We start from the raw sequence: 21,119 nt of genomic DNA on the forward strand, positions 1-21,119 counted from the left end.
AGTCACATCCTACATTAAATAGCTACAGTCATCGAGAAAAGGCCAGTACAGAAAGATTTTTCAACAATGTACAATAATAATTTACATCAGAGAGAGGAGAAAAAAGGAGCATGTGTACATACCTGATTAATCTTCAAAACACATAGAAACACAATGTATTGAAAATCAAAACTGTCCAGCCAAGTTTACATGTTAAGTATATACAATTAATCGTTTTTTTTTGGTGATGAGTTGGTTTCAAAAGCGTCTTTCTTTTTAAAAAAAAACACAAACGAGTCATGGGTCACTCTCCTTTTTAAGATTTTGTAATCGCCCCTTGCCTGGAAGCCCAGGGCGCGTTGGAGCTGCGTCTCCACCATTTTCTGCAAGGTCAGATTGCGAGGGAACAGGGCACATTCTGAAGATGTGAAGCATCTTATCACGAAGCTTACAAATGCCGAAAACAACGATAATGGCGTTACCGATAGCGTAGAAAAAGGAGTCGTATAAAAAGGAAAACAGGAACAACTCTCCCATAGCATAGAAACATCTGGGAGAGTTGAAAATTGCACACAAAAGCACCAGCATCCTTATAAAGAGGATGAAAAGAAATAGAAGATAAAGACAAATGATCATGGATATTATGCGAGTGTGCCGATCTTGTTTACGATGTATGACACTAGTCACAAGTCTCTGAGAAGGTCTCCTGTGTTTGCAGAGCACAAAGACGATCCAGAAACAGCTGATGGACATCCAGAATGCAGGGAGGATAGCTCCCAGGATAAGATCAATATAAACATCCAAGTCTGCCATCTCTGCATAATTCAGTGTTGAGAGTGAGTTGTTCATTTCCTGGAAATGATATGTTCCATTTTGATAATAGCAACTGGGACCTGTATTCATAAGGTAACAATCCAAAGCTCCGAGGCAACAGCTGAGCGTGAATATTGAGGCGACCAGAGGACCCGTTCTTCTGCTGATGAATTGCACCAGTTTCATTGCGCTGGGCCGATGGACGCTGACAATTTTCAAACAGTAGAAGAAACAGAGGAAACTGCTCATCCAAAAGTTCATTGAATGGGATAATATATGGCAGATGTCAACGATCTTCTGCTGGGCCCCACAGAAAATATACACGGGTTCTATTGCCATCCTGGCCACCACGACAATTATGGCGATTATATTGGCAACAGCAAGGTTGGAAACAATGAGCTGTGTGGGGTTCAGGCCGCCTTTCTTGTGTTGCTGCATCATAGTGATCAGGATGAAGAGGTTGATCATTAATCCAAACACACTGAAGAGCAAGACAACAGAGACCACGATCAACTCATCCATTGTTCCTCCAGTACAACAAGAAAGACACTTGTATCTATAAGAAAGAAAAGAAAAAAGAAGTTTCCGGTCCAAGTCTTTCAGAATACTTCATAATGTTCTAGCAGACTCCAACAATGTGCAATGGTGTCTTAAAATGTGTGGAAAATCATGGACGCTACTGGTGTCCTAGACAATGATATGGGCAGGAAAGGCTGCCAGCTGCAAAAAAGGTGTTCTCCGGGTTTCGGAGCTGGAGCAGTGGCTGGATTCACTGTGGCGCATCCCCAAGGCGGATTCACATTCAGGCAGGTGGTCACGCCACAGTTTAAGGGCCTGGAAGGAGAGAGGTGATGACTAGGGAGTCCAAGGGAACTAGGCCGGAAGTTATGGAGCCCCTGGGGTCTGTTTTAGAAGCTGGTAAGGGTGCTGGTTCCTCGGAAGAGTGCAGTTTGAGCCAGATCTGTGGCACCATGAGAGGCTTGGCTGTATAGAAGGGAAGGAAGAGCACTAGTGAGAGGAGATTAATTAGTTAGGGGGACAAAAACGTGTTCCCGTCACTGTAGCTATGACTCCAGGATAGTATGTTGCCTCCCTGCTGCCAGGGTCAAGATACTGCAGAGCGGCGACAGGACATTCTTCTGGAGGAGGGTCAACAGCTAGAGGCCATGGTCCACATTGACACCAATGGCTTAGTTTGGAAGGAGGATTGGGTCCTGCAATCAGAATTTAGTGAGCCAGGTAGAAAATTAGCAAACAGGATCTAAAATGTAGTCATCTCCGGACTACTTCCATTGCCACATGAAAGTGAGTATAAAAATAGGAGGTTGAGGCAGATGACTGGAAAGATGGTCCAGGAGGGAGGGCTTTAGATTTCTGGGACACTAAGGCAGCATGGAAGCACAGGTACTTCACAGCGCCAGGGCCCCAGGTTCGATTGCCAGCTTGGGTCTGAGACACTGGCATTGACTCTGGGGGAGATGGTGCAGGAGGGAGGGTTTAGATTCCTGGGACACTGGCTCCAGCTCTGAGGGAGATGGTGCAGGAGGGAGGGTTTAAATTCCTGGGACACTGGCATTGACTCTGGGGGAGATGGTGCAGGAGGGAGGATTTAGATTCCTGGGACACTGGCACCAGCTCTGGGGGAGATGGTGCAGGAGGGAGGGTTTAGATTCCTGGGACACTGGCATTGGCTCCATGGGAGATGGTGCAGGAAGGAGGATTTAGATTCCTGGGACACTGGCACTGGCTCTGGGGGAGATAGTGCCGGAGGGAGGGTTCAGATTCCTGGGACACTGGCATTGGCTCTCTGGGAGATGGTGCAGGAGGGAGGGTTCAGATTCCTGGGACACTGGCATTGGCTCTATGGGAGATGGTGCAGGAGGGAGGGTTCAGATTCCTGGGACACTGGCGCCAGCTCTGGGGGAGATGGTGCAGGAGGGAGGATTTAGATTCCTGGGACACTGGCACTGGCTCTGGAGGAGATAGTGCCGGAGGGAGGGTTCAGATTCCTGGGACACTGGCATTGGCTCTATGGGAGATGGTGCAGGAGGGAGGGTTCAGATTCCTGGGACACTGGCGCCAGCTCTGGGGGAGATGGTGCAGGAAGGAGGGTTTAGATTCCTGGGACACTGGCATTGATTCTGGGGGAGATGGTGCCGGAGGGAGGGTTCAGATTCCTGGGACACTGGCATTGAGTCTGGGGGAGATGGTGCAGGAAGGAGGGTTTAGATTCCTGGGACACTGGCTCTGGCTCTGGGGGAGATGGTGCAGGAGGGAGGGTTTAGATTCCTGGGACACTGGCATTGACTCTGGGGGAGATAGTGCCGGAGGGAGGGTTCAAATTCCTGGGACACTGGCATTGGCTCTATGGGAGATGGTGCAGGAGGGAGGGTTCAGATTCCTGGGACACTGGCATTGGCTCTGGGGGAGATGGTGCCGGAGGGAGGGTTCAGATTCCTGGGACACTGGCATTGACTCTGGGGGAGATGGTGCAGGAAGGAGGGTTTAGATTCCTGGGACACTGGCGCCAGCTCTGGGGGAGATGGTGCAGGAGGGAGGGTTTAGATTCCTGGGACACTGGCACTGGCTCTGGAGGAGATGGTGCAGGAGGGAGGGTTTAGATTCCTGGGATACTGGCACTCGCTCTGGGGCAGATGGTGCAGGAGGGAGGGTTTAGATTCCTGGGACACTGGCATTGATTCTGGGGGAGATGGTGCAGGAGGAAGGGTTTAGATTCCTGGGACACTGGCATTGACTCTGGGGGAGATGGTGCAGGGGGGAGGGTTCAGATTCCTGGGACACTGGCATTGACTCTGGGGGAGATGGTGCAGGAAGGAGGGTTTATATTCCTGGGACACTGGCACTGGCTCTGGGGGAGATGGTGCAGGAGGGAGGGTTTAGATTCCTGGGACACTGGCATTGACTCTGGGGGAGATGGTGCAGTTGGGAGGGTTTAGATTCCTGGGGCAGTGGCACCGGCTCTGGGGGAGATGATGCTGGACGGGTTGCACCTGAACAGAGCTGGAACTGAGTTCCTTGTGGGGTGTATCACCCATGCTGCCAGGGGGAGGGGGTGCTTTAACCTAACTTGGCAGGGGTGTGGGAACCAAGAGGAAAAAACCAGGATGCACAAAATACTGGGAAGGACAAATAGCACTAATGTAAAGAATAGTAAGTTAATCGGTAATGTCTGAGTTGGGAGGGCAGCATGTTGCGCAGCGGATAGCTGGGACTGCGGCGTTGAGGACATGAGTTCGAATCCCAGCCCTGGGTCACTGTCCATGTGGAGTTTTCACATTCTCCCCATGTCTGCGTGGGTTTCACCCCCACAACCCAGGTTAGATGGATTGGCCATCGTAAATTGCCCCTTTATTGGAAAAAAAATAATTGGGTACTCTAAATTTATATTTTAAAAGAAGTCTGAGTTGGGGAGAAAGTAATAATGTCTAAATCAGGGTTGCTGTACATTTATGTGAATGCACAAAGTATGGTAAATTAGAATGGGGAGTTGCAGATGCAGATTGCATTGTGGAAATATGATGTTGTGGCGATAACACAGACCTGGCTCAAGAAAGGTCTGGACTGGGTGATAAAATTCCTTGGTACAAGGTGTTCAGAAAAGGTAGGAAAGGAATGAAAGAAGGAGGGTTGGGCGGTATTGGTTAGGGAGAGCATTGTAGTGCTGGAGAAAGAGAATGTGCTAGAGAGTTCAAGAACAGAATCAATTTGACTAGAGCTAAGGAACAAAAAGAGTGCAGTTACATTGCTCGCTGTAGTCTATAGGCCACCGACTAGAGAGGAAACTATAGAGATGCAGACATTATAGAGCAATTATAATAGGGGGCTTTAATTACCCGAATGCAGACTGGGATAGTGGTCATGTATAGATGGGCAAACATTCCTAGATTGTGTCCAGAAAACTTTTTTACAGCAGTTTGTGTCCAGTCCAACGCACTATTAAATCTTGTTCTTGCAAATGAGGTGGACCAAGTATAATAAAGGCCCCATTCAGGATTTTAGTCTCTGCACCTCCACTTCAGATAAAAGCCAAATTGAAATGAATTAATTAAATGAAAATCAGCTTTTACCCCAATGTGAGATTTCACCTTGTTGTGCAGCATGAAAAACCTATTCTGCATATTTCAAAACCATAGGGTTGAGCCCAAGGGACCATAGCTGTATACCTTTAACATATATACATTTATTATTATAGATCAAGTGTGACCAAGGAGGGCAGCATGGTGGTGCAGTGGTTAGCACTGCTGCTTCACGGTGCCCAGGACCCAGATTCAATCCCAGCCCCATGTGCAGTTTGCCCTTTCTCCCCATGTCTGCGTGGGCCTCACACCCACAATCCAAAAATCTGCAGGCTTGGTTGATTGGCCATGCTAAATTGCCCCTTAATTGAGAAAAAGTAATTGGATTCACTAAATTTAAAATGTGAGTAGGGAACATTTAGGGGACAGCGATCATTGTATCGTAAGGTTTAGGAAGATTGTAGAAAATAAATTAGGCAATCCAGAGTAAAGGTAATTAATTGGGTAAGAACGATCTTCAATAGGGCAAGAACGGAACTGGAACAAGAGGAAAATCTGTAGCTATATAAACAATGGACTATCTTCAAAAATAAAATGGTCCAGACACAGTCAAGGGGCAGGTTTCTCCATCCCGCCGCACCAGAAAGTTTTCTGGTGTGGTGCTCCCCTGCAGACAGCAAGATTCGCTATCCTGCCAGCGGGCAATGGGGTTTTCCATTGTGGGCAGCCCCATGTTGTTGGGAAATCCCTGGGCATGGATGCGCTGCTGGTGCAACAGAGAATGCTGCCAGTGGAGAATCCTGCCCAAGGTATATATAAAAGGCTGGATTCATCATTGGCCGACGCTGAAATCGCGAAACCCAATTGGGCGGAAAATAACCTCCGATGCAATAGACGTCGGTGTGAGCCAAATCGGATCCTCCAGCACACCAAAAATGGCGTAAATGCATCCCTCGCCGCTTGGCGTTTAATCACTGTTGGCATATCATTAGCGGCCCTGACCCTCTATTCTCTGGGGCCTCCGCATTTAACTGCCGCCGATGGGCTGAGATCCTGATGGCATGGTTCACTTGTGGTCTCAGGGGTCGGGAACCCACGTGGCAGGTGCGGACTGGTCTGTGTCTAACGCCGCCACAGTTGCCCGGGAGCTGTGCTGCTGGCCTGTGGTGCATCCACAAGGGCTGGTGGGGGGGTGGCCAGGGGGGCAGTATTTCGCAGGTCGGGTCCGCGCATGGCCAATGCCATGTTTCTCGTCACTGTGTGCATGCGCGGCCAGGAACCCGGCCATTCTCCATCCGTTTTTGCCATGGGAGCCGCGAGTTTTACTCGGCGCAGCTATCAGCCCCTCACAGGTCGCAGGCTGATTGAGGGTTCGGAGCCAATTTTTCCATCGTTTCCATTGCCATGCTCTGCTGCCTCGACAGCGGTGTGAATAGAACATGGCACGCTGGCATGGGCATGCATATTGTACAGTAAACGCCATTGGCATATCATTAATGGGCCCGCCCAGGCAATTTTGGGGCCTACCACAATGCTCCGCCTCCGCCAGGGGGAATTACCGATGGCGAGTTCACTTGTGGCACTTAAGATTGGGAAATAGGTGCCATGGCTGCTGAAGCAGAATGAGGAGGTAAGACATGTTCCCAAAGGCGCAACCGTGGGCTACCAGTCCTGCTGCTAGCCGGGGGATGACAGCCAGGACCAGGGAGAGTGGCGGGCAGCCGTCATTGCCTTGGCTGCAAGACAGCCACCTTGCAACTCACCCCACTGACTGCCCACCGGTGCCTGTAGATGCGCAGAGCACCACCGGTTGTATGGGTCCCACCCAAACTCTCCAGGCCACCTCTGAGGATCCCACTGTTACCCACCCTCCACAACCAGGTACTACCTTGAGGGGGGGTCACCACGTGGCCCACAGTAGACCCTACAGGAGGGTGCAGGTCAGGAGCCACAAAGCATACTGCTGGCATGGGTAGCACCAGCCAGTAGGGATGAGTGCTAGGGTCAGAGGACGCCCAGCGCCAGGCACCAACATAGTCAGGGGTGCTGAACAGAGGGTGACGTGTCCATGGGACTGGCCAAGATGGGGGATAGGAAGGATGGGGGATGGGTGCGGGGTGAGGGGGTAAATATGGGGCAGGCATTGCAGTGAAGGACAGGGGCACCGTGTAGCCCGTTGGACTTGGTTGGGCATGGGGATAACTACCATGCTAACATGCCTGCCTTTCACCCCCTATAGAGAATGGATTTTAGTATCCAACCAGGAATGGTTGGCCGCTGCCTGGCCGCTGCAGCTCTGGCGGATGCTGTACAAGAAGGGGCTGCTCGGGGAGGACCCTGCAGAACAGGAGCCTGTCCCAGAGGAGCAGGGACCAGCCGGTCAGGACGGAGAACTGACCATCCAACAGGCCGAGGAGGAGGTGGGGAGGCGGTGCCACATCAGGCCTTGTGTGTATCGGCAGCACCTGTCATTCGAGGATCTGCCGGACCGCGCATATCGCCAAAAACTCCGGCTGAGCTGGGGGCCCGTACCACATATCTGCCGGATCAAGGCACACCTGGAGCCACAGGGGTATGGAGAAGGACATCCACTTCTGATGGTTATTAAGGTCATGGTCGCCCTGTACTTCCACGCCACGGGGTCTTTCCAGGCGCCAAGCTGAGGCCCCTTATACAACGCGAGTCGCGTTGCATAGCCATCTGTTTCTTGGTGCTCCAACACCAGGAAACATGCGGCTAAACGCACTCGATATGGACTTCATTCCCAATTAGTTGGAAGATGTCCAATGTGTCAGCTGCTCTTGTTCTTCCAGGTGGTAGTTGTCACAAGTTTGGGAGGTGCTATTGGGTGCGCTGTACACTACCTTTACCAGTGTGATTGAGTCTTTATTATATTTTATCTCTATCCAGATAGATTCTATTTGTTCTATTGTTAGTTATGTGAATTAGTTTCTATTTTAATAGTTAAACTTAATAAGCAGAGCTACTGTGAAAGTGCAGACCCTTTAAGGGATTGGGTTCCGACAGCCTTCTCCGCGACAATGTCCAAACTTGTGGGGGTGAGGGTGGACTCATGCCCGAGAGTGGCAATCTTCGGGGTATCCAAACAGCCAGAGCTACACATGGGGAAGAGGGCTGACACCCTAGCTTTCGCTTCCCTAATTGCACGCCGGAGAATCCTGCTTGGCTGGCGACCCTGTGTTGAGCCCATTTAGCCTGGTGTTTCCCATCGCCAGCAGCACTGGGAATCACCCCACTACTGAACGAGACTCATTTTGGGGCCCTGGCAAGGAACACCCCACCCTGACTGCACTCAGTCCCATTTCCTGCACTAACGAGCCCTGCTCGATAATGCAGGAAGAGGCCCGATCTCGAGACCCCTCATCGCGGCTTCCGGAATCCCCCCCCCCCCCACAAATCACCTATAAGGGGGTCATCGAGCCCCCCTCCCTCAAAAGGGGAGGGCACCCCCACACCCATTCCCCAATGCGGGCAAAATGCCACACAGGAATATTGGTACAGCCAAAGTTCCTGGGTGGCATTAGGGGTGTCAGGATACCACCCTGCCCAGAAACTAACAACCCAGCAGAGGGCAGCAGAGCGGGACCGCTGATTGGCTGTTGCGAGGAAAATTTGCATCAGTGCATTGCGGTCACTGTATCCAGAAGGTGGACCTGAGCAAGACACCCTCCATGTTCAAGTGAAGGCAAGCATCCAGCAGAGGGCAGCAGAGCGGAGCTGCTGATTGGCTGTTGCGGGGAAAATTTGCATCAGTGCATTGTATCCAGAAGGTGGTTTATGGAGGAGCTGTTGTCAAGTGACATTCTGAAGGGGGAGGGTGAACAGCCAGTTGTCGTGGTGCATATAGGCACCAATGATATAGGTAAAAAATGGGATGAGGTCCTACAAGCAGAATTTAGGGAGTTAGGAGCCAAGTTAAAAAGTCGGACCTCAGAAATAATAATCTCAGGATTGCTACCAGTGCCACGTGGTAGTCAGAATAGAATGAAAGAATAGGCAGGATGAATGCGTGGCTAGAGAGATGGTGCTGGGGGGGGGGGGGGGGGTTCAGATTTTTGGGACATTGGGACCGATTCTAGGGGAGGTGGGACTACTACAAATTGGACGGTCTACACCTGGGCCGGACTGGAACCAATGTCCTTGGGGGTGCTTTTGCTAACGCTGTTGGGGAGGGTTTAAACTAATGTGGCAGGTGGATGGGAACCAAATGAGGAGATTAGTGGACAGTAAGGAGGTAGGAACTAAAGCCTGTAAGGAACTAGATCATGAAGTCAGCGTGACTAAGGGGAGGATTAGGCAGGGAGCAGATGATGAATGCAAAGGGACTGATGGTCTGAGGTGCATTTTTTTAATGCAAGAAGTGTAGTAGGTAAGGCAGATGAATTTAGGGCTTGGATTAGTACCCAGGAATATTATGTTATTGCTATTACTAAGACTTGGTTGTGGAAAGGGCATGATTGGCAACTAAATATCCCAGGATATCGATGCTTCAGGCAGGATAGAGAGGGAGGTAAAAGGGGTGGAGGAGTTACATTACTGGTCAGAGAGGATATCACAGCTGTGCTGAAGGAAGGCACTATGGAGGACTCGAGCAGTGAGGCAATATGGGCAGAGCTCAGAAATAGGAAGGGTGCAGTAACAATGTTGGGGCTGTACTACAGACCTCCCAACAGCGAGCATGAGATAGAGGTACAAATATGTAAATAGATTATGGAAAGATGTAGGAGCAACAGGGTGGTGGTGATAGGAGATTTAATTTTCCCAACATTGACTGGGATATACTTAGTGTTAGAGGTCAAGATGGAGAAGAATTTGCAAGGAGCATCTATGAGGGCTTTCTAGAGCAGTATGTAAATAGTCCAACTCGGGAAGGGGCCAACTGGACCTGGTGTTGGGGAATGAGCCCGGCCAGGTGGTTGAAGTTTCAGTCGGGGATTACTTTTGGAATAGTGATCACAATTCCATAAGTTTTAGAATACTCATGGACAAAAACGAGACTGGTCCTAAAGGAAGAGTGCTAAACTGGGGGAAGGCCAACTACACCAAAATTCGGCAGGAACTTGGGGAATGTGGATTGGGAACAGCTGTTTGAAGGTAAATCCACATTTGATATGTGGGAGGCTTTTAAAGAGAGGTTGATTAGAGTGCAGGACAGACATGTCCCTGTGAAAATGAGGGATAGAAATGGCAAGATTAGGGAACCATGGATGACAGGTGAAATTGTGAGACTAGCTAAGAGGAAAAAGGAAGGTCTAGGCGACTGAAGACCGACAAAGCTTTGGAAGAATATCGGGAATGTAGGACCAATCTGAAATGAGGAATCAAGAGGGCTAAAAGGGGTCATTAAATATCTTTAGCAAACAGGGTTAAGGAAAATCCCAAAGCCTTTTATTCATATATAAGGAGCAAGAGGGTAACTAGAGAAATGGTTGGCCACTGAAGGACAAAGGAGGAAAGTTATGCGTGGAGTCAGAGAAAATGGGTGAGATTCTTAACGAGTACTTTGCATCGGTATTCACCAAGGAGAGGGACATGACGGATGTTGAGGTTAGGGATAGATGTTTGATTACTCTAGGTCAAGTCGGCATAAGGAGGGAGGATGTGTTGGGTATTCTAAAATGCATTAAGGTGGACAAGTCCCCAGGTTCGGATGGGATCTATCCCAGGTTCCTGAGGGAAGTGAGAGAGGAAATAGCTGGGGCCTTAACAGATATCTTTGCAGCATATTTGAACATGGGTGAGGTACCGGAGGACTGGAGAATTGCCAAAGTTGTCCCCTTGTTTAAGAAGGGTAGCAGGGATAATCCAGGTAATTATAGACCTGACGTCAGTGGTAGGGACGCTGCTGGAGAAGATACTGAGGAATAGGATCTATTCCCATTTGAAAGAAAATGGGCTTATCAGTGACAGGCAACATGGTTTTGTGCAGGTAAGGTCATGTCTTACCAACTCAATAGAATTGTTTGAGGAAGTGACAAAGTTGATTGATGAGGGAAGGGCTGTTGTATAGGACTTTGGTTCGGCCACATTTGGAATACTGCGTGCAGTTCTGGTCGCCACATTACCAGAAGGATGTGGATGCCTTGGAGAGGGTGCAGAGGAGGTTCACCAGGATGTTGCCTGGTATGGAGGGTGCTAGCTTTGAAGAAAGGTTGAGTCGATTAGGATTGTTTTCGTTGGAAAGACGGAGGTTGAGGGGGGACCTGATTGAGGTCTACAAAATTATGAGAGGTATGGACAGGGTGGACAGCAACAAGCTTTTCCCAAGAGTGGGGGTGTCAGTTACAAGGGGTCACGATTTCAAGGTGAGAGAGGGAAAGTTTAAGGGAGATGCGCGTGGAAAGTTTTTTACGCAGAGGGTGGTGGGTGCCTGGAACGCTTTACCAGCGGAGGTGGTAGAGGCGGGCACGATAGCGTCATTTAAGAAGCATCTAGACAGGTATATGAATGGGCGGGAACAGAGGGAAGTAGACCTTGGAAAATAGGAGACAGGTTTAGATAAAGGATCTGGATCGGCGCAGGCTGGGAGGGCCGAAGGGCCTGTTCCTGTGCTGTAATTTTCTTTGTTCTTTGTGACCAGTGGTGTTCCACAGGGATCCATGCTGGGACCACTGTTGTTTGTGATATACATAAGTGATCTGGAGGAAGGTATAGGTGGTCTCATTAGCAAGTTTGCAGATGACACTAAAATTGGCGGAGTAGCAAATAGTGAAGGGGACTGTCAGAGAATACAACAGAATATAGATAGATTGGAGAGTTGGGCGCAGAAATGGCAAATGGAGTTCAATCCAGGCAAATGCGAGGTGATGCATTTTGGAAGATCCAATTCAAGAGCGAACTATACGGAAAATGAAAAAGCCCTGGGGAAAATTGATGTACAGAGAGATCTGGGAGTTCAGGTCCATTGTCCCCTGAAGGTGGCAATGCAGGTCGATAGAGTGGTCAAGAAGGCATACAGCATGCTTTCCTTCATCGGAAGGGGTATTGAGTACAAGAGTTGGCAGGTCATGTTACAGTTGTATAAGACTTTGGTTCAGCCACATTTGGAATACTGCGTACAGTTCTGGTCACCATATTACCCAAAGGATGTGGATGCTTTGGAGAAGGTGCAGAGGAGATTCACCAGGATGTTGCCTGGTATGGAGGGCGTTAGCTATGAAGAGAAGTTGAGTAGATAAGGATTATTTTCAATTAAAAGACAGAGGTTGAGGGGGGGACCTCACTGAGGTCTACAAAATCATGAGATGTATGGACAGGGTGGATAGCAAGAAGCTTTTTCCCAGAGTGGGCCACGAGGGGCCACGAGTTCAAGGTGAGAGGGGAAATGTTTAAGGGAGATATGCGTGGAAAGTTCTTTACGCAGAGGGTGGTGGGTGCCTGGAACGCATTGCCGGCAGAGTTGGTAGAGGCGGGCACGATAGCGTAATTTAAGATGTATCTGGACAGGTCCATGAATGGGCAGGAAGCAGAGGGATACAGATCCTTAGAAAATAGGCGACAGTTTTAGCTAGAGGATCTGGATCGGCGCAGGTTTGGAGGGCCAAAGGGCCTGTTCCTGTGCTGTAATTTTTCTTTGTTCTAACCCAGAGGCCCCTCAATCACTTGGGAAACGCCCAAAGGGCTGGTACACCAGGGCCATGTTTGTGAAGACCAGTGCTAACCAATGCTCGCTCAGGTTCCCCGAGGTAGGGGGATTAGATCCCACGCCTTGTGTTCCTCCATATTCAGGTATGCTTTGCTGCATCGTGGCCATTGGGTGAGGGAGAGTGAAACTAGGGGCATCAATGTGGAATAGTGGAATAAATCCATTAGGAGCTTAAAAATAACTTCCTTACCTAGAGATTGGTTAGAATATGGAATTCACTACTGCATAGAATAGTTGAAGCAAATAGCACAAAAACATTTGGAAAAGTTGGATTGCTGTTATAGTGTGGGACGCAGTGTTTGCTGAGTGCTTGCTGGGAAGGTGAGTGAAGTTTTAAAAACTTATCGTTGGGGGTTTCTAGCTGAATCTGGTCAGAGTGAGGACAGAGTGACTGCTGGGTAAGTAGTACAGATTTAAATTATTTGCGCGGGCCCGTAACAGCTGATTGCTGTTATCGTGCGGGACGCAGTGGTGGCTGTTTAAGCTAAACCCGAGACACTACACTTGTAGTGTCCCCCACCCTTCCACCTCCTCTAACCTTCGTGGGTGAGTGAATATCAGGTAAATTCTTTCTTTTTCTTATTTTATCCGCAAGGTATCTGGGGGAGATGGCAGAGAAGGCAGTGCAATGTTCCTCCTGCAGAATGTTTGAGGTGAGGGACGCCATCAGTGTCCCTGCTGATTTCATCTGTGGGAAGTGCACCCATCTCCAGCTCCTCAGAAACTGCATTAGGGAACTGGAGCTGGAGCTGGGTGAATTTCGGATCATTCGGGAGGCAGAGGTGGTCATAGATAGGTAGCTTCAGGGATGTAGTTACTCCGAAGAATGAAGTTGATGGGTGACGGTGAGAGGGGCTGGGAGGAAGCAGTCAGTACAGGGGTCCCCTGTGGTCGTTCCCCCAGTAGGAAGTATACCGCTTTGGATACTGGTGTGGGGGGGGGAGGGAGACTTACCACGGGTAAGCCACGGTGACCAAATCGCCAGCACTGAGTCTGTCCCTGTGGTTCAGAAGGGAAGGCGGGAGAGCAGGAGAGCAATAGTTAATGGGGACTCGATAGTTAGAGGGACAGATAGACGATTCTGTGGCAACGAAAGAGACTCATGGATGGTATGTTTCCGCCCGGGTGCCAGGGTCCGTGACGTCTCGGACCGTGTTTTCAGAATCCTTAAGGGGGGGTGGGAACAGTCACATGTCGTGGTACGCATCGGTACCAACAACATAGGTAAGAGCAGGGACAGGGATTTAAAACAGAAATTTAGGGAGCTAGGGTGGAAGTTGAGAGCCAGGACAAACCATGTTGTCATCTCTGGTTTGTTGCTGGTGTCAGGTGCTAGCGAGTTGAGGAACAGGGAGAGAGTGCAGATAAACACGTGGCTGCAGAGATGGTGCAGGAGGGAGGGTTTCAGTTACATGGATAATTGGAGCAAATTCTGGGGAAGGTGGGACTTAGACAAACAGAATGGGGTGCACTTGAACCAGAGGGGCACCAATATCCTGGGAGGAAAATTTGCTATGGCTCTTCGGGGGGGTTTAAACTAATTTGTAAGGGGGATGGGAAATCGAGCTGTAGTCCAGAAGCCAGTGTTGAGAGTAGTGATGTACTGAGGAGGGTATCAAGGTCGCAGGAGTGTACCGGTAGGCAGGAAGGTGAGTTGAAGTGTATCTACTTTAATGCAAGGAGCATCCGGAATAAGGTAGGTGAACTTGGAGCGTGGGGATTGGTACTTGGGACTACGGTGTTGTGGCCATTACGGAGACATGGTTAGAACAGGGAAAGGAATGGTTGTTGGAAGTTCCGGGGTATAGATGTTTCAATAAGAGTAGGGAAGGTGGTAAAAGAGGTGGAGGAGTAACATTGTTAATCAAGGATAGGTTAACGGCTGCAGAAAGACAGTTCGAGGGGGATTTGCCTGCTGAGGTAATATGGGCTGAAGTTAGAAACAGGAAAGCAGCGGTCACATTGTTAGGAGTATTCTATAGGATCCCAAATAGTCATAGAGATGTGGAGGAAGAAATTGCAAAGCAGATTATGGATAGGTGTGGAGGTCTCAGGGTAGTTGTCATGGGTGACTTTAACTTTCCAAATATTGATTGGAACCTCTATAGGTCGAACAGTTCGGATGGGGCAGTTTTTGTACAGTGTGTGCAGGAGGGTTTCCTGACACAATATGTGGATAGGCCGACAAGAGGTGGGGCCACATTGGATTTGGTACTGGGTAATGAACCGGGCCAAGTGTTAGATTTGTTTGTGGGAGAGCACTTTGGAGATAGTGACCACAATTCGGTGTCTTTCACTATTGCAATGGAGAGAGATAGGGCCATACGGCAGGGCAAGGTTTATAATTGGGGGCGGGGTAATTATGATGCGAGCAGGCAAGAATTAGGGAGCATAAGATGGGAACAGAAACTGTCAGGGAAAGGCACAAATGAAAAGTGGAGCTCGTTCAAGGAACAAATACTGCGTGTCCTCGATAGGTAAGTCCCTGTCAGGGAGGGAGGAAATGGCCGTGTGAGGGAACCATGGTTCACAAAAGAGGTTGAGTGTCTTGTCAAGAGGAAAAAGGAAGCGTATGTAAGGATGAGAAAACAAGGTTCAATTGGGTCGCTTGAGGGTTACATGGTAGAAAGGATTGAGCTAAAAAAAAGGGCTTAGGAGAGCTAGGAGGGGGCATGAGAAGTCCTTGGCGGGTCGGATCAAGGAAAACCCCAAGGCTTTTTACTCTTATGTGAGAAATAAAAGAATGACCAGGGTGAGGTTAGGGCCGGTCAAGGACAGTAGTGGGAACTTGTGCATGGAGTCAGAAGAGATAGGAGAGGCGTTGAATGAATACTTTTCTTCAGTGTTCACCAAGGAGAAGGGCTATGTTTTTGAGGATGAGAGTGTGATACAGACGGGTAGGCTGGAGGAGGTAGATTTTCTGAGGGAAGATGTATTAGCAATTTTGAAAAACCTGAGGGTCGACAAGTCCTCTGGGCCAGATGGGATATATCCTCAGATTCTTTGGGAGGCAAGGGATGAGATTGCAGAGCCTTTGGCTTTGTACTTTGGGTCCACACTGTCCACGGGGATAGTGCCAGAGGACTGGAGAGTGGCAAATGTTGTTCCTCTGTCCAAGAAAGGGAATAAGAATGACCCTGGTAATTATAGGCCGATTAGTGTTACTTCGGTGGTTGGTAAGTTAATGGAAAAGGTCCTGAGGGATAGGATTAATGACTATTTGGAAAGATGCAGCTTAATCTGGGATAGTCAACACGGATTCGTGAAGGGCAAGTCCTGCCTCACGAATTTGATTGAATTCTTTGAGGAGGTAACTAAATGTGTAGATGAAGGTAGAGCAGTTGATGTCGTATACATGGATTTCAGTAAGGCGTTTGATAAGGTTCCCCATGATCGGCTCATGAAGAAAGTAAGGAGGTGTGGGAAAGAGGAACGTTTGGCCAATTGTATAAGAGTAACTGGCTATCACATAGAAGACAGAGGGTGGTGGTGGATGGAAAATGTTCAGACTGGAGACCAGTTACCAGCGGTGGACCACAGGGATCAGTGCTGGGTCCTCTGCTATTTGTGATTTTTATAAATGACTTGGAACATAAGAACATAAGAACATAAGAACATAAGAACTAGGAGCAGGAGTAGGCCATCTGGCCCCTCGAGCCTGCTCCGCCATTCAATTAGATCATGGCTGATCTTTTGTGGACTCAGCTCCACTTTCCAGCCCGAACACCATAACCCTTAATCCCTTTATTCTTCAAAAAACTATCTATCTTTACCTTAAAAACATGTAATGAAGGAGCCTCAACTGCTTCACTGGGCAAGGAATTCCATAGATTCACAACCCTTTGGGTGAAGAAGTTCCTCCTAAACTCAGTCCTAAATCTACTTCCCCTTATTTTGAGGCTATGCCCCCTAGTTCTGCTGTCACCCGCCAGTGGAAACAACCTGCCCGCATCTATCCTATCTATTCCCTTCATAATTTTAAATGTTTCTATAAGATCCCCCCTCATCCTTCTAAATTCCAACGAGTACAGTCCCAGTCTACTCAACCTCTCCTCATAATCCAACCCCTTCAGCTCTGGGATTAACCTAGTGAATCTCCTCTGCACACCCTCCAGCGCCAGTACGTCCTTTCTCAAGTAAGGAGACCAAAACTGAACACAATACTCCAGGTGTGGCCGCACTAACACCTTATACAATTGCAACATAACCTCCCTAGTCTTAAACTCCATCCCTCTAGCAATGAAGGACAAAATTCCATTTGCCTTCTTAATCACCTGTTGCACTTGTAAACCAACCTTCTGTGACTCATGCACTAGCACACCCAAGTCTCTCTGAACAGCGGCATGCTTTAATATTTTATCGTTGAAATAATAATCCCGTTTGCTGTTATTCCTACCAAAATGGATAACCTCACATTTGTCAACATTGTATTCCATCTGCCAGACCCGAGCCCATTCACTTAACCTATCCAAATCCCTCTGCAGACTTCCAGTATCCTCTGCACTTTTCGCTTTACCACTCATCTTAGTGTCATCTGCAAACTTGGACACATTGCCCTTGGTCCCCAACTCCAAATCATCAATGTAAATTGTGAACAATTGTGGACCCAACACGGATCCCTGAGGGACACCACTAGCTACTGATTGCCAACCAGAGAAACACCCATTTATCCCAACTCTTTGCTTTCTATTAATTAACCAATCCTCTATCCATGCTACTACTTTACCCTTAATGCCATGCATCTTTATCTTATGCAGCAACCTTTTGTGTGGCACCTTGTCAAAGGCTTTCTGGAAATCCAGATATACCACATCCATCGGCTCCCCGTTATCTACTGCACTGGTAATGTCCTCAAAAAATTCCACTAAATTAGTTAGGCATGACCTGCCTTTAACGAACCCATGCTGCGTCTGCCCAATGGGACAATTTCTATCCAGATGCCTCGCAATTTCTTCCTTGATGATAGATTCCAGCATCTTCCCTATTACCGAAGTTAAACTCACTGGCCTATAATTTCCTGCTTTCTGCCTACCTCCTTTTTTAAACAGTGGTGTCACGTTTGCTAATTTCCAATCCACCGGGACCACCCCAGAGTCTAGTGAATTTCGGTAAATTATCACTAGTGCATCTGCAATTTCCCTAGCCATCTCTTTTAGCACTCTGGGATGCATTCCATCAGGGCCAGGAGACTTATCTACCTTTAGCCCCATTAGCTTGTCCATCACTCCCTCCTTAGTGATAACAATCCTCTCAAGGTCCTCACCTGTCATAGCCTCATTTCTATCAGTCGCTGGCATGTTATTTGTGTCTTCCACTGTGAAGACCGACCCAAAAAACCTGTTCAGTTCCTCAGCCATTTCCTCATTTCCCATTATTAAAACTCCCTTCTCATCCTCTAAAGGACCAATATTTACCTTAGCCACTCTTTTTTGTCTTATGTATTTGTAAAAACTTTTACTGTCTGTTTTTATATTCTGAGCAAGTTTACTCTCATACTCTATCTTACTCTTCTTTATAGCTTTTTTAGTAGCTTTCTGTTGCCCCCTAAAGATTTCCCAGTCCTCTAATCTCCCAGCAATCTTTGCCACTTTATATGCTTTTTCCTTCAATTTGATACTCTCCCTTATTTCCTTAGATATCCACGGTCGATTTTCCCTCTTTCTTCCGTCCTTCCTTTTTGTTGGTATAAACCTTTGCTGAGCACTGTGAAAAATCGCTTGGAAGGTTCTCCACTGTTCCTCAACTGTTCCACCATAAAGTCTTAGCTCCCAGTCTACCTTAGCTAGTTCTTCTCTCATCCCCTTGTAATCTCCTTTGTTTAAACACAAAACACTAGTATTTGATTTTACTTTCTCACCCTCCATCTGTATTTTAAATTCCACCATATTGTGATCGCTCCTTCCGAGAGGATCCCTAACTATGAGATCATGAATCAATCCTGTCTCATTACACAGGACAAGATCTAGGACCGCTTGTTCCCTCGTAGGTTCCATTACATACTGTTCTAGGAAACTATCGCGGATACATTCTATAAACTCCTCCTCACGGTTGCCTTGACCGACCTGGTTAAACCAATCGACATGTAGATTAAAATCCCCCATGATAACTGCTGTACCATTTCTACATGCATCAGTTATTTCTTTGTTTATTGCCTGCCCCACCATCTCGTTACTATTTGGTGGCCAATAGACTACTCCTATCAGTGACCTTTTCGCCTTACTATTCCTGATTTCCACCCAAATGGATTCAACCTTATCCTCCATAGCACCGATGTCATCCCTTACTATTGCCCGGATGTCATCCTTAAATAACAGAGCAACACCACCTCCCTTACCATCCACTCTGTCCTTCCGAATAGTTTGATACCCTCGGATATTTAACTCCCAGTCGTGACCATCCTTTAACCATGTTTCAGTAATGGCCACTAAATCATAGTCATTTACGATGATTTGTGCCACCAACTCATTTACTTTATTCCGAATACTACGAGCATTCAGGTAAAGTACACTTATGTTGGTTTTTTTACCTCTGTTTTGAATCTTAACATCTCCAGTTTTATTCCTTTTGTTATTACTGGGCCTATTCACTGTGCTCCCCTCAGTCACTGTACCTTGTACTGTCGCCCTTATGGATTTCTGCCTATGTCTTCTCTGCCTTGCACTTTTCCCCTTACTTCCTTTTGTTTCTGTCCCTGTTTTACTACCTTCCAACTTCCAGCATTGGTTCCCATCCCCCTGCCACATTAGTTTAAACCCTCCCCAACAGCTCTAGAAAACACCCCCCCAAGGACATCGGTTCCAGTCCTGCCCAAGTGCAGACCGTCCGGTTTGTACTGGTCCCACCTCCCCCAGAAGCGGTCCCAATGCCCCAGGAATTTGAATCCCTCCCTCTTGCACCATCTCTCGAGCCACGCATTCATCCTATCTATCCTGACATTCCTACTCTGACTAGCTCGTGACACTGGTAGCAATCCTGAGATTACTACCTTTGAGGTCCTACTTTTTAGTTTAACTCCTAACTCCCTGAATTCTGCTTGTAGGACCTCATCCCGTTTTTTACCTATATCGTTGGTGCCTATGTGCACCACGACAGCTGGCTGTTCACCCTCCCCCCCCCCCCAGAATGTCCTGCAGCCGCTCCGAGACATCCTTGAATCTTGCACCAGGGAGGCAACATACCATCCTGGAGTCTCGATTGCGTCCACAGAACCGCCTGTCTATTCCCCTTACGATCGAGTCCCCTATCACTATAGCCCTGCCATTTTTCTTCCTGCCCTGCTGTGCAGCAGAGCCAGCCACGGTGCCATGAACCTGGCTGCTGCTGCCTTCCCCTGGTGAGCCATCTCCCTCAACAGTATCCAAAGCGGTATATCTGTTTTGCAGGGAGATGACCGCAGGGGACACCTGCACTGCCTTCCTACTCTTGCTCTTTCTTTTGGTCACCCATTTTCTATCTCCCTCAGTAACCTTCACCTGCGGTGTGACCAACTCGCTAAACGTGCTAGCCACGACCTCCTCAGCATCGCGGATGCTCCAAAGTGAGTCCATCCGCAGCTCCAGAGCCGTCAAGCGGTCTAACAAGAGCTGCAACTGAACACACTTCTTGCACGTGAAGGAGCCAGGGACAGTGGACGTGTCCCTGAGCTCCCACATCGCACACGAGGAGCATGACACGGGTCTGGGATCTCCTGCCATGTCTTAAACCCTTGGTAAACTTAAACAACTAGAATTTCAAAATAAAAATAAATAAATTAGACAATGAAAAGAAAAAGAGAGACTACTTACCAGTCACTTACCAGGGTTAAAAAGCACCTCCTCACACTCTGCACCGAATTACCTCACTGCACCAAATTACCAAGTTTAAATCTCCCACTCTGTATGAGTCTCACTCCGGATGTGTCTCCTGGAAAAGTGCTCGCCTGGAAGAGGTGGATCAGCAAATTTGCTGATGACACCAAGATTGGTGGAGGAGTGGATGAGGTGAGGGCTGTTGTGGGCTGCAGAGACATTGATAGGATGCAGAGCTGGGTCGAAAAATGGGAGATGGAGTTTAACCCTGATTCATTTTGGTAGGACAAATTTGAATGCGGATTACAGGGTCAAGGGCAGGGTTCTGAGGAATGTGGAGGAACAGAGAGATCTTGGGGTTCAAGTCCACAGTTCTCTGAAGGTTGCCACTCAAGTGGATAGAGCTGTGAAGAAGGCCTATAGTGTGTTAGCGTTTATTAACAGGGGCTTGAGTTTAAGAGCCGTGGGGTTATGCTGCAACTGTACAGGACCCTGGTGGGACCACATTTGGAGTATTGCGTGCAGTTCTGGTCACCTCATTATAGGAAGGATCTGGAAGCATTGGAAATGGTGCAAAGGAGATTTACCAGGATGCTGCCTGGTTTGGAGGGCAGGTCTTATGAGGAAAGGTTGAGGGAGCTCGGGCTTTTCTCTTTGGAGCGGAGAGGAGGATGAGAGGTGACTTAATAGAGGTTTATAAGATGATGAGGGGGATAGATAGAGTGGACGTTCAGAGACTATTTCCTCGGTTTGATGTAGCTGTTATAAGGGGGCATAACTATAAGATTCAGGGTGGGAGATATAGGAGGGATGTCCGAGGTAGGTTCTTTACTCAGA

At 48.3% G+C, this 21,119-nt stretch overlaps 1 protein-coding gene across 1 annotated transcript; it reads right to left on the reverse strand.

The window, feature by feature from the left end:
* Positions 1–258: 258 nt before the first annotated feature.
* LOC119952917 (taste receptor type 2 member 13-like) lies at positions 259–1,314 on the reverse strand. The gene has a single exon (XM_038776547.1). The coding sequence runs from the start codon at positions 1,312–1,314 to the stop codon at positions 277–279; it is 1,038 nt and encodes a 345-aa protein (XP_038632475.1). The 3' UTR covers positions 259–276.
* Positions 1,315–21,119: the final 19,805 nt, after the last annotated feature.

The sequence above is a fragment of the Scyliorhinus canicula genome, chromosome 18 (genome assembly GCF_902713615.1).
Source record: "Scyliorhinus canicula chromosome 18, sScyCan1.1, whole genome shotgun sequence".
NCBI classification, from domain to species: domain Eukaryota; kingdom Metazoa; phylum Chordata; class Chondrichthyes; order Carcharhiniformes; family Scyliorhinidae; genus Scyliorhinus; species Scyliorhinus canicula.

Bases quoted from the DNA above. Each gene is read 5' to 3' on its own strand.
- LOC119952917 (XM_038776547.1), bottom strand. From the start codon at position 1,314: ATGGATGAGTTGATCGTGGTCTCTGTTGTCTTGCTCTTCAGTGTGTTT.